Source organism: Eretmochelys imbricata, chromosome 13 (genome assembly GCF_965152235.1).
Source record: "Eretmochelys imbricata isolate rEreImb1 chromosome 13, rEreImb1.hap1, whole genome shotgun sequence".
Lineage (NCBI taxonomy): Eukaryota > Metazoa > Chordata > Testudines > Cheloniidae > Eretmochelys > Eretmochelys imbricata.
The window spans coordinates 925,605-938,342 of record NC_135584.1 but is presented as its reverse complement, the minus strand read 5'-3'; the positions used below and the strand labels follow the sequence as shown (position 1 = coordinate 938,342).

Sequence of the window (12,738 nt, the reverse complement as noted above, 5' to 3'; positions counted from 1 at the left end):
TGCACGCAGTGTTTTATTTCAGTGTCAGGATCCATTAGAAAAAAGCAGAGTGCGGCAGGGGCGAGGTGCAGCCGGGCTGTAACCGAGCGAGCCCCACCACGGAGGGCGATGGTCAGCGCCACGGACATGGGAGTCGCCAGGGCAGGACAGCAGCGGCTGCAGGTCAGGCCTGGATAGGGGGAGGAGCTGTGTTAGTATGAACTTTGGGAAACACGGCGCCTCTTGGCCCTGCTCCGGCCGGGCAGTCGCTAGCAGGGCCCATCCACTGCCCTTCCCCAGACCCCGAGCACCCGGGGCAGCCTGAGCCCCCCGGCAGCGGGTGGGACTGGGGCCGGGGCTGGCAGGGGCCGGCAGCCGGCCCCACTAGCGGGAGAACTTGCGCACGGTGCGGTACGAGTCTGGCACGGTGAGGTGCTGCGCCTGCCCCCACTCCTCCTCCTCCATCAGGTCCTCGGCAGAGCCCCAGCGCTTCCGGGCCCGGCTGCTGCCCTTGGGCAAGAGCAGGCAGGCCAGAGCCCTGTTCCTGCCGTGCACTTCTGGCAGCTCTGGGGGAGAGAGAGGGCAGGGCAGTGTCAGGGCAGGAGACGCAGCCCCCTCCCAGCAGGGCCTACAACCCCCAGCCCCCCCCGCCCCCGGCAGCCCCCCCCCGGCCCTGGGGGCACAGCTGCAGCTCAGCGGGTGCACAGGGTGGCAGGGAGTGCCCAGCCCTTACACGGCCCCTCCCCGCAGGCAGCCAGGCCCTGGCTTGTGTGCTCTCCCCCATGCACACGTGCTTGTGGCCCCACACCCCACCATGGACCCGCCTTCTGGAGAGGCTGCGAGGGAGGCGCCCGACCCCTGGAGCTGGGGCAGGGGGCCCCACAGGGAGACGGGGCCCCCGAAGGGTGGACAGACAGACAGACAAGGGGCATTTCTCACGGGGCATCGTGGCAGCTCTGTCCAGGGGCTTGTCTGCTCTCAGGTAGTGCCTGGCCAGGTGCCCGCTGTAATCCCGCACGTTCTGCTTGGCACCTGCCGGGACACACAGCTCAGCTCCGGCCTGGCGATGGAGAATGCACCAGGAGGGCTCCACGCCCTGGGGCATGACCCCCACCCCCACAGGGGTCACCCAGCGGGTGGGGCCCTTGGCGTCAGCCCCACCCAACCCCCTTCCCAGTGCTTTCCTGTGCCAGTGGTGTCATCAGAAGGGCCCCAGGCCAGGGGGGGCAGGTCCCTGGGGCGGGTGCTGCTCACCGTAGCTCCGGACGAGCAGGTCCATGACCTGGCGGTGCCCATGCAGTGCGGCAATGTGCAGGGGGGTGTAGCCCTGGGGGGGGACACAGGAGGCATCAGGACGCGAGGAACCGGTGGCTTCAGACCCCCAGCCCAGCCCTGCAGGAAGGAAATGGGCCAATCTCCCACCCAGGGGACATGGACATCACCCCCTTAGAGAGGCCCCCCAACCCTACAGAAACACCCCCTTCCACAGCACAGCCCCCCAGTGATCTCTCTGCCCCCATCCTTCCCAATGAGACCCCCCCAGCATCCAGTCCTGCTCCACCAACTATCACCCCGCCCCTGGGCACCAGAGCCACTGCCTAATCTGTCCTGAGGAGCCTGCTGCGAGGTCTGTCCGTCTGTCCTTCCCGGGCACCTGCATACTCACGCCCTGTGTGGGTGGGGGAGGGGAGAAGAGAGCACAGGCTTAGTACAGAGCTCCAGGACCCCTTCCAGGTAACCCTACACGCCCGGCACACGCAGTGCCATGCTCCCAGTGCAGCTGGGCCCCAGCCGCCACCCCTCTCCCGACATGGCCCATCCCACCTGAGCTCAGGCTGCAGCCCTCTGGGGCCATCGCCAGCAATGGTGTCCTGGCAAGCCCCCGGCAGCCCCGCGTGCCCTCGGCTCCTCCCACCCGCCCAGCAGCTGGGCACACGGCAGGCAGGTACTCACGTGCTGGGTCCGAGCAAAGGGCCAGCAGCATGGGGAGGGAAGAGGAGAACCCATTAGGGCCAGGCATGTATGGATTGCCCCCCTCCCTCGCTGCTCACAGCCCCCTCCACCCCCCAGGGCTTCCCAGGCCAGGGACCCCACCCTCTGGCCCCCACTCAGGGATGCTGGGAGGCCAGGGGCTGGGGCTGGCAGAGCCCCTACTGGGACCTGCTGCCTGGGGCTGGAGCCCCTCCAGTGCCAGCCCTGCACAGGGCCCCGAGCCCGCCTGCCTCCCCTCGTCTGCCGGGACTCACCGCTCGCATGTTGACATCAGCACCTGCAGCCACCAGCAGCGAGGCCATGTCCTCCTTGCCGTGTTTGGCCGCCCAGTGCAGCGCCGTCTGCGGGGAGAGGCAGGGCCGGCTCAGAACCCCCAACCCAGCCTCACCCATCCCCTGACAGGGCCTGGCTCCCCCCATGCTGGGCTCAGGCAAAGCCACCTCTGCTCCACCCCCAGCCCCACTCTCCCGGGAAGAGGCACTACCTGCATCGCACCTCCAGCGGGGAACGGGGGCAGGACACAGACACCAGCACCTCTCCCCCAGCGGCTCCATGACACCTCCCGTGGGGCTGACGGGGCACTGCCCCGGGCAGGAGTCACTATGTCTAACCCCTGTGCAGAGACCAGTGACAGTGGGGCAGGCCTAGGTGAGTGCAGAGAGGGAGGGGCTATTGTCAGGCCCGTCAGATGGGGAAACTGAGGCCCAGGGAAAGGGCTGACCACGAAGGCCCCACAGTGAGCCAGCATCAGAGCAAGAAACAGAACCCAGGAGTCCTGACTCCCAGCCCTGAGCTGAGTCCATCTGCCCACTCTGCCCTAGTGCCCTGCTGGGCCCCCCTGCCCTGCACCCCATCTGCCAGCGCTCAGCTCGCTGGGGAGGAGCCAGGGAGCCCCGGCCTGGGAATGCAGCAGGGAGGGGGTGAGGCTGATCCTGGGGTCCCAGAAGGGTCATACTTACAAACTGCTCCCGGGCGAGGTGGATGGCAGCGCCAGCAGGGACGGGCAGCAGGGTCGGGCAGAGAAGCAGACGTGTTAGAAGCATTGCACGGGGCCCCCAGAGCCAGCGCGGCACTGGCCCAACGTGGGGGACGGCAGCCAAAACCTTCCACTTGGGGCAGGAAACTCGACCACCAAACATCTGGATTTGGACACCCTGCCGGGGCCTGGGAGGAGCTGTTCTTCAGGGCCCCTTCTTCCCTATAGCCCGGCTGTTGGCTGGACTACCCTGCTAGTGACCCCTGGGGCTCAGCTGAGCTCCCGTCCAGACTACCTGGGCTCCCTGCTGTGCACTGGGGCTCCCGCCAGAGACCAGGGGTCAACCAACCTGCAGCAAACCTAACACCCCCCAGAGCCTCTGCGGGAGCAGCCAGTTCCACCTGCCCCACACCTGCCCCAACTTACCCCCTGAGCCGCACCGGAACCAGAGCAGGTCAGCGACCGGGAAGAGAGAGAGAGCAGGAAATCAGAGCCTGTAGATGGAGGGGGCGGGGTACAGGCCTGGGGGAGGGCAAGAGGGCGGGGAGGAGACAGGCAGGTGCCGGGCAGTGGAGGACAGGTGAGGCCAGTGGGTTCATTAGCTGCAGGAGGGGCTGGGATTTCACAGGAGTTTGGGGTCCCAAGTGCTTGACTTTGCCCCAGGCCCCTCTGGGATTTGCAAGGCAGTGCAGAGGAATTGGACCATTGCGCGACCCACCCCCAGCTCCAGCCTGAGCCACCTGCTCAGGGCTGGAGGGAGCATGGGCCTGGCATGGCCCTGTACTCACCGAGGTGAAGTCCTGCAGCACGTCCCGCGAAACCAGAAAAAGAGAGAGAAAATGATTGAGCTCAGGTTAGGGCTGGGGCAGCCCCCCTCTCTGGGACACAGAGCATCCCCCTCCCTGCCCAAGAGCAGCGGGTTGGGCCCAGAGCCCCTCCCACTTTCCCCAGCCAGCTGAGCACATCAGGCCGGGCATGAGGGCCACACTTGCCTTCCTGGTGGCTAGGGATGGCTCCTGTTTGAGCAGGTGACTCAGGGTGAGCAGGTGGCCACTGGCCGCCCCCTGCAGCCACTCCTTCTCCACCAGGTCCAGCTGCGGGGGAGAGACACAGTGAGCGACAGACAGCAGCACCGGGGCCTGACAGGGCCGGAGGGGGACCTCACAATGGCTCTCGGCCCAGAGGGAGACGGGTTCTCACTCGGGCTGTCAAGCCATTTAAAAAATTAATCGTGATTAATCACACTCTTAAAGAATACTAGAATACCATTTATTTAAACATTTTTGGATGTTTTCTACATTTTCAAATATATCAATTTCAATTACAACACAGAATAGAAAGGGCACAGGGCTCACTTGATATTATTATTTTTATTTCAAATATTTGCACTGTAAAAAACAAAAGAAATAGTATTTTACAATTCACCTAACACAAGTACTGCAGTGCAAACTCTTTATCATGAAAGTTGAACTTATAAATGTAGAATTACGTACAAAAAATAACTGCATTCAAAAATAAAACAGTGTAAAACTTTAGAGCTTACAAGTCCACTCGGTCCTACTGTCACGGAGTCCCTAGGCGATGCTCTGGAACTGCTCCCCATGAAGCCAGTCAGGACTCCGGGGCAGTCTCCTTTCTGTGAGCAGCCTGTCTTCAGGACACACAGCTCACCCGGCTTCCACCTTCCTGGGTCTGACCTCAGAGCATTCAGCATCCTCTGCCCCTCCGTGCGCTTCCCACAGTGAGTCCGCCCAGGCAGGCTCCTGGGGAAGCCAGAGGGTCCTGCCCCCCAACTTCGCAGTCAGACGGGACTCTCAGCCAGCCAGTAAAACAGAGGTTTATTAGATGACAGGAACATGGTCTAAAACAGAGCTTGCAGGTGCAGAGAACAGGACCCCTCAGCTGGGTCCATTTTGGGGGGAGGCAGTGAGTCAGACAACCACGTCTGCCCTTCACTCCATGTCCCAGCCAGCCCCAAACTGAAACTCCCTCCAGCCCCTCCTCCTCTGGGCTTTGTCCATTTCCCGGGCCAGGAGGTCACCGGATTCCTTTGTTCTCCAACCCTTTAGCTCTCACCTTGCAGGGGGGAAGGGCCCAGGCCATCAGTTGCCAGGAAACAGGGTGTTGGCCATTCTCTGTGTCCAGAGCCCTGCACACACCTGCCCTCTAGGGCTCTGCAATGATCATACACCCTTACCCCACCACCTAGATACTTAAGAACTGCCTAGGGGAAACTGAGGCACCCCCACACTATTCGGAGGAAACATTAAGACCAGTCCCATTTCATCACACCTACTTCAGCCAATTACTCAGACAAACAAGTTTCAGAGTAGCAGCTGTGTTAGTCTGTATCTGCAAAAAGGAAAGGCACCTTAGAGACTAACAAATTTATTTGAGCATAAGCTTTCGTGAGCTACAGCTCACTTCATCGGGTGCCTTCAGTGGACAAACAAGTTTGTTTCCCTTTGCAGGAGATAATGCTGCCCACTTCTTGTTTACGTCAACAGAAGGTGAGAACAGGCATTCGCATGGCACTTTTGTAGCCAGTGTTGTAAGATATTTACGTACCAGACGCGTTAAAGATTCATATGTCCCTTCATGCTTCAGCCACCATTCTAGGGAACATGCGTCCATGCTGATGACAGGTTCTGCTCGATAACAATCCAAAGCAGTCCAGACTGACGCGTGTTCATTTTCATTACCTGAGTCAGATGCCACCAGCAGAAGGTTGATTTTCTTTTTTGGTGGTGTGGGTTCGGCAGTTTCCGCATTGGAGTGTTGCTCTTTTAAGACTTCTGAAAGCATGCTCCACACCTCTTCCCTCTCAGATTTTGGAAGGCACTTCTGATTCTTAAACCTTGGGTCGAGTGCTGTAGCTATCTTTAGAAATCTCACATTGGTACCTTCTTTGCGTTTTGTCAAATCTGCTGTGAAAGTGTTCTTAAAACAACAATATGTGCTGGGTCAGCATCCGAGACTGCTATAACACGAACTATATGGCAGAATGCGGGTAAAACAGAACAGGGGACATACAGTTTTCCCCCAAGGAGTTCAGTCACTAATTTAATTAACACACTGCTTTTTTAACGAACATCATCAGCATGGAAGCATGTCCCCTGGAATGGTGGCCAAAGCACGAAGGGGCATATGAATGTTTAGCGTATCTGGCACATAAATACCCTGCAATGCCAGCTACAAAAGTGCCATGCGAATGCCTGTTCTCACTTTCAGGTGACGTTGTAAATAAGAAGAGGGCAGCATTATCTTCCGTAAATGTAAACAAACTTGTTTTTCTGAGCAATTGGCTGAACAAGAAGTAGGACTGAGTGGACTTGTAGACTCTAAAGTTTTACACTGTTTTGTTTTTGAGTGCAGTTATGTAACTCAAAAAAATCTACATTTGTAAATTGCACTTTCACGACAAAGAGATTGCATTACAGTACTTGTATGTGGTGAATTGAAAAATACTATTTCTTTTATCATTTTACAGTGCAAATATTTGTAACAAAAATAATATCAAGTGAGCACTGTACCCTTTGTATTCTGTGTTGTAATTGAAATCGATATATTTGTAAATGTAGAAAAACATCCAAAATATTTAATAAATTTCAATTGGTATTTTATTGTTTAACAGTGCAATAAATCGCGATTAATTTTTTTGAGTTAATCACATGAGTTAACTGCGATTAATTGATAGCCCTAGTTCCCACCTCTCAGCAGCACCGGGACCCCACAGGGCGGGGGGGCTCACAGCGGCCCTCGGCCCAGAGGGAGATGGGTTCCCACTTCTCAGCAGGGAAGCTGGGCGGACCCCAGCTCGAGAACACGGGCCGGGGATGAGGCGAGGAGGGGCTCAGCGTCGGCTGCCGGAGGGAGTCGGGGCTCTCGCCTGGGAAGGGACCCAGCCGCTCCGAGAGATCCAGAGCCTGAACATGGAGGTCCCTGCAGCGTGGCTGGGCTTGGGGCCACCAGAACCGTCTGCGCTTCCACCTTTCTCGCTCTGGGCCACCCTACGGCCTCCCTGGGCTGTGTCCAGGGACGAGCAAACCCGCCTGTTGTGCCAGCGTCGTGTGAGTGCCAATGAAAGGCTGGGCGAGGTGCGGTCACCCCGGCAGGGCGCACGAGGCTCTGCCAGGGGCTGGCTCAGTGGGACTGGCTGAGCGGAGCTGACGGTGCCAAGCAGGAGGGCTGGAGCCCTGCAGGTCCTGTCTAAGGAGCTGCACGGCCTGCCCTGTGCAGGAAGAGGGAGACCCCAGGGAGCGGGGGGGCCTGGCACACTGACGGGGCCTGTCCTAGAGACTGTTCCACGGCTGGGGGCATAGCACCGGTCCTGGGCGTCCGACACCCTGTCCTCCCTACTACTCACCGCCACAGGGCTGGAGCCCAGGCTGCTCCCTCCATCTTCGGAGGCCTCCTGCTCCGACGCAGGCTGCCGGGAGAGCAGAGGGAGAGGGCGGGAGGTACACGGGGCTGCCAGGAAGGGGCGCTCTCCCCACACATGGGGGCAGGGGGAGTGATGCAGCTGCAGCCAGTGCCCACTGCCCATTCTGACGGCACCAAGGGACACCACAGCTGGGGGGAGTCCCCCAGCCCCACCTCCTCCCCCACCTTCCAGGGAACCTCCCTGTCCTGCCTGCCAGCCCTGCAGCTGGGTGCCAGGCTCTCCGCAGCCCAGGACTGACCTGGGTTCCGTGTGGCAGAGACCCAAGAGCCGCCGGGCTGCTTGGCCAGCAGAGCCAGGCCTGGGGTCGGGCCCCTGGTGATGGAGCTGGAGCCCGCACCACGTCTGTCTGCTCCGTGGAGCAGGGCCAGGAATACTGCCATGTGCAGTGGTGCCGGGTCCCGGCTGGCCCATGGGGCTGCTGGGGCCTGCAGGGCACACACAATCCCAGCCAGGGGCCCGGCCCAGCCCCTGCATTTCCCCAGTGCCCCCATTCAGCCCCTCAGCAGCACGGCCCAGATCACCCCCAGCCACACCCCGTCTGCAGCGCCGGGAGGCCTCAGCGCCGCCTCCTGGTGGAGCACCCAGCACGTGTCCTTCGGGAGTCTGGCTCCGAGACTCCCCTTTCCTGCTAGCAGGACAAATTGGGTGTTGGCAGCTGCCAGCGACCCCAGACTCCTGCTCGGGATCGCCGTCTGCAGCGGCCCCAAACCCCTGGGGCTCTAACCCCGCTGTACCTCCTGCTGCCCATGCCCCCGAGACCACGGTCCCCCCCAACACTCGCCATTCTCTGCCCATTCACCGGGGGTGTCTCCCACAGCACACCCCTCCCCTGGCAGTTAGAGACCTGCTATCCAGTGCGTCCCTGGGGGGCCCTGCCTGCGTGTGAGCCCCAGACCGGGCTCCTTCCGCCCCTCCCGCTGCCACTGGCTTCTTTGCCGGGCACCCCTCACCTTGGAGACGCTCTCTGCATCCTCCTCTGCCACTCTTGGGGGCTCTGGCTCAGGCTGTGGGTTGGGGGCTGTCGCAGGGCTGCCCCAGGCTGCAGGGCTCTGCCCCCCAGGAGACTGCCAAGGGAGGAATTCAGGATGACCTGCCTGCAGGGAGCACAGGGGCTGGGGCCTGAGTGAAACAGAGCCCCTGGGGCTCCACGCTGGGGCCCTGGCCCAGAGCTCTCCCCCTTCCCCTCCCCCTGGGACCCCTTTCCTCTCCCCCTGGCCCAGAGCTCTCCCTCTTCCCCTCCCCCCGGCCCAGAAATCTCCCCCTTCCCCTTCCCCAAGGAAACACAGGGGCCCAGCCTGGAACAGAGGAGCCCCCGGCTCCCAGCACCCGAGCTCAGGGCCTCGTGCATCAGGATGGGCCAGGTGCTCTGCAGCCAGCCAGCAGCTGCCTGAGGGGAAAGCCCCAAACCCAGCCTGGCCCCAGGGATGGTAGCACAGCAGGGGCCAAACCGCTCAGCCCCCCTTCACCATGGGGCCTCGGGGAGCCGCCCAGCACGTGTGCCCAGCCCGAGCGCCGTTCCCACCTCTGCTGCTGGCAGCGCCCTACGTGCCCTCCCCAAGCTCCCAGGGCCACACAAGCCCCCGCGGGGCAGGGGATGTGGGGGCTGCTGTGGTGGGCAGGGGCCAGGGAGCCAAGGGAGGGGGAAGCCCATGGCAGTGCCCTGGGGGGTGGGCGAGGGTTCCCTGCGTCTCACCGAAGCACTGACGTCAGTGACCAGGATGTGGGGCATTGCAGGCCCTTCAGCTGGCCCTGCCCGCCGGCCCTCCCACAGGGCCATGCTGGCCAGCAGGCCAGGCGCCGCTTCCCGGGAGCCTCGCTTCAGCACCACGTACTCTTCGCCCTGTGGGTCAGATCAGAGCAAGTCATGGCCTGGTGCACCCAGCGCCCTCCCACCGCTGGGCCCTGGGCTTAGCTCAGGAGGTGCCCTGCCGGACCAGGGCTAGCTAGTTCCCAAGATCCATGAAGGCCTCGTGGGGCTGAGCTGTGGGGACAAGGGCTGTTCAGACCTCCTTGGAACGGGGACTGCCGTTCATGCCACTGGGGGCCAACCACAGTCCCTTCCCCAGTGGGGCCCCCTCCAGCTGCTCCTGGCAGCAGCTGGATTCCCCTGTTCTGGCCCTTTCCCACCAGAACAAGGCACAAAATGCTGGAAAACTCCTGTCCCCCAGAACATCCCAAGAGCCAGCGTTACTGCAGCTGGAGCAGCCCCATGGAGCCCTGCCTCCCTAACATCCTGTGGCGGTGAGTCCCCCGGGACAACGTCACAATCATGCCGAGGAGAATTCCCTTCTATTGACTGACCCCTTCCTGCCCCAGCTGCCAGCGCAGAGATCCCCTCCCCATCGAGCCGGGCTCTCTGGCACGCTGCTCCGGGCTGAGGAAGTGCCTGGTCACCAGCCCTCAGTACAGGCTTAGGAAACAGCCAGCCACAAACAATGGAACAAGCAGACCCGGGTCCCTTCGCGCAGGGATAAAAGCCCCACAGCATGGCTGGGGCTGGCCCAGGCCACCTGACTCGGGCTCCGGGGCGAAAAAATCGCAGACATTTGGGCTCAGGCTGGAGCCGAGCTCTGGGAACCTCCCACCTCGCAGGGCGCCTGAGTGTCTGCACAGCGATTTTCAGTCCCGCAGCCGGAGCCCAGGCCAGCAGCGGGGTTGTCGCCCTGTGTAGATGCAGCTCGGGGGCCAGAGCTAACAGCTGGGGGCTAAGCAGCATCACACCAGCCCCCTGCGCAGCGCCCAGCAGGACCAAAGGGAACATGCAGGTAGCACAGGACTGAGCCCCACGGGTGGGCAGGGTTCCCCCCAAGGCAGCCCCACAGCCCCCCGGGCAGGCAGCGTCACCCCCCCAGGCAGCCCCAGAGCCCCCCAGACAGGCAGGGTCACCCCCCCGGGCAGGCAGGGTCACCCCCGCAACAGCCCCAGAGTCCTCCGGGCAGGCAGGGTCACCCCCCCTCCCAACAGCCCCAGAGCCCCCCAGGCAGGCAGGGTCACCCCCCCAGGCAGCCCCAGAGCCCCCCAGACAGGCAGGGTCACCCCCCCGGGCAGGCAGGGTCACCCCCCCAACAGCCCCAGAGTCCTCCGGGCAGGCAGGGTCACCCCCCCTCCCAACAGCCCCAGAGCCCCCCAGGCAGGCAGGGTCACCCCCCCAGGCAGCCCCAGAACCCCCCAGACAGGCAGAGTCACCCCCCCGGGCAGGCAGGGTCACCCCCCCCAACAGCCCCAGAGTTCCCCGGGCAGGCAGGGTCACCCCCCCTCCCAACAGCCCCAGAGCCCCCTGGGCAGGCAGGGTCACCCCCCCAACAGCCCCAGAGCCCCCCAGGCAGGCAGAGTCACCCCCCTCCCCTCCAGGCAGCCCCATGCGTAGGCAGGGTCACCCCCCCCAGGCAGCCCCAGAGCCCCCCGGGCAGGCAGGGTCACACCCCACCCGACAGCCCCAGAGTCCCCCGGGCAGGCAGAATCACCCCCCTCCCCTCCAGGCAGCCCCATGCGTAGGCAGGGTCACCCCCCGCAGGCAGCCCCAGAGCCCCCCGGGCAGGCAGGGTCACACCCCACCCGACAGCCCCAGAGTCCCCCGGGCAGGCAGAATCACCCCCCTCCCCTCCAGGCAGCCCCATGCGTAGGCAGGGTCACCCCCCCCAGGCAGCCCCAGAGCCCCCCAGGCAGGCAGGGTCACACCCCACCCGACAGCCCCAGAGTCCCCCGGGCAGGCAGGGTCACCCCCCCCAACAGCCCCAGAGCCCCCCGGGCAGGCAGGGTCACCCCCCCCAACAGCCCCAGAGCCCCCCGGGCAGACAGGGTCACCCCCCCCAACAGCCCCAGAGCCCCTCGGGCAGGCAGGGTCACCTCCCCAACAGCCCCAGAGCCCCCCGGGCAGGCAGAGTCACCCCCCTCCCCTCCAGGCAGCCCCATGCGTAGGCAGGGTCACCCCCCCCAGGCAGCCCCAGAGCCCCCCGGGCAGGCAGGGTCACACCCCACCCGACAGCCCCAGAGTCCCCCGGGCAGGCAGGGTCACACCCCACCCGACAGCCCCAGAGCCCCCCGGGCAGGCAGGGTCACTCTCCCGACAGCCCCAGAGCCCCCCGGGCAGGCAGGGTCACCCCCAAGGCAGCAAGGCTGGAGTGCCCAGCAGGCCCACGGCAGTTCGAGGTCACTAGTTGAGCGTGTTGGTACCTGCTGGAAGCTGCTCCCCAGGCCAGAAGGGAGCTGCCAGGACCCCCTGGCTGCGGGGGTCTCTCTGGCAAGAGTGCTGGAGAGGAGGGCTGGCCTGGCTGGGATCAATACACACAGTCCTATCTCCCCAAAGCAGACATGCAGACAGGAACCCTCTCCCAGGGCTCCACCCAGACAGGCCAGCTGACAGCTGCGGGGGGGGGGGGGAGCACTGGGTTTAAAGTGACCCCTTGCACAGGGCCCTGGGGCTGGAAGGGGTCTGGGGGCCCAGACACTCCCTGCTCAGCAGCCCCCCAGGCAGTGTCCTCCAGGAGCATCTGCCATGCCAGCCCAAGGTCAGTCTAGGGGAGAGAGCCATCACCCAGATTCTATCCCCAGCGGGGCCGGGCCAGTTTGGGTGAAGCCGCGACTCCCAGAGATGAGCCCCACCTCTTACACTGAACCGGCACCTGCCAGGTTAACATCGCAAGGGCACCAGGAGGGACACAGGAACGGCCAGACAGGCTCAGCCCTGAGGCCCATTGCTCCAGTCTCCAAACAGCCAGCCCCAGACATGTCAGAGGGAGGTACAAGGATCCCACAGTCAATCAACGGGGAGAATTGGCCCCCCACAAAGGTCTCACCCTGATCTCCAATACTCAAAGACCAGTTCAGACCCTGGAACTCTTCCAAACATTTTGTCAGCATTAACTGTGACATCTCTGGAGATTCGGGATCTCCATCCCCCTTGGAATCTAGCCAAGTTCTTGGCTCAGTGACATCCTGTGGCAGTGAGTTCCACAGGCTAATTACGCAATGTGTGAACAAGAATTTCCTTTATCGGTTTTGAATTTCGCACCTGTCAGTTTCACTGGCCGCTCCCTGGTGCCTGTGCTGTGGCTCAGTTTTTCCAGCCTTGCTTGTTCTCTTCACCCTTCCCTGACCCCTCAGCTGCGTGCGACGGGGGCCCAGCGCTGCCCACAGGATCCGCACCATCGATTCATGCAAAGGCTCTAGAACGTTCCCCGTGTTATTCTCCACCCCGGCCCTTGTGCAGCCGAACAGCTCAGCTCTTTTGCCCACAGCAGAGGTCTCCACTGGCACCCAGCTCCCGTCCCTGGCAGTTAATCTAGACCCCCAGGAGGTGTCAAATTGTCCCCTCCAATGTGCATTACTTCATGTTTATCAACACTGA

The 12,738-nt window shown here is 62.7% G+C and overlaps 1 protein-coding gene across 3 annotated transcripts; it reads right to left on the bottom strand.

Moving 5' to 3' along the window:
• Positions 1 to 9,224, bottom strand: LOC144273342 (uncharacterized). 3 transcript variants are annotated; one of them, XM_077831830.1, is made up of 8 exons: positions 9,085 to 9,224; positions 8,342 to 8,455; positions 3,940 to 4,041; positions 2,226 to 3,747; positions 1,566 to 1,648; positions 1,234 to 1,306; positions 919 to 1,011; positions 1 to 169 (listed from the first exon to the last, which is right to left on the bottom strand). In XM_077831830.1, exons 4-7 carry the CDS (start codon positions 2,523 to 2,525, stop codon positions 958 to 960), a joined length of 510 nt encoding a protein of 169 aa, XP_077687956.1. In that variant the 5' UTR covers positions 2,526 to 3,747; positions 3,940 to 4,041; positions 8,342 to 8,455; positions 9,085 to 9,224; the 3' UTR covers positions 1 to 169; positions 919 to 957. The 3 variants fall into 3 exon arrangements, with proteins under 3 accessions (XP_077687956.1, XP_077687955.1, XP_077687954.1); XM_077831829.1 differs by lacking the exon at positions 1,566 to 1,648 and having other exon boundaries at positions 1 to 545; positions 2,226 to 2,312; positions 2,931 to 3,747; XM_077831828.1 differs by lacking the exon at positions 1,566 to 1,648 and having other exon boundaries at positions 1 to 545.
• Positions 9,225 to 12,738: the final 3,514 nt, after the last annotated feature.

Bases quoted from the DNA above. Each gene is read 5' to 3' on its own strand.
- LOC144273342 (XM_077831828.1), bottom strand. From the start codon at position 2,525: ATGGAGCCGCTGGGGGAGAGGTGCTGGTGTCTGTGTCCTGCCCCCGTT. The intron at 1,307-2,225 runs GTGAGTCCCGGC...GTCCCCCCCCAG, and splicing joins CTGATGTCAACATGCGAGCG to GGCTACACCCCCCTGCACAT. The intron at 546-918 runs GTGAGAAATGCC...TCTCTCCCCCAG, and splicing joins CAGAGCTGCCACGATGCCCC to AGCTGCCAGAAGTGCACGGC.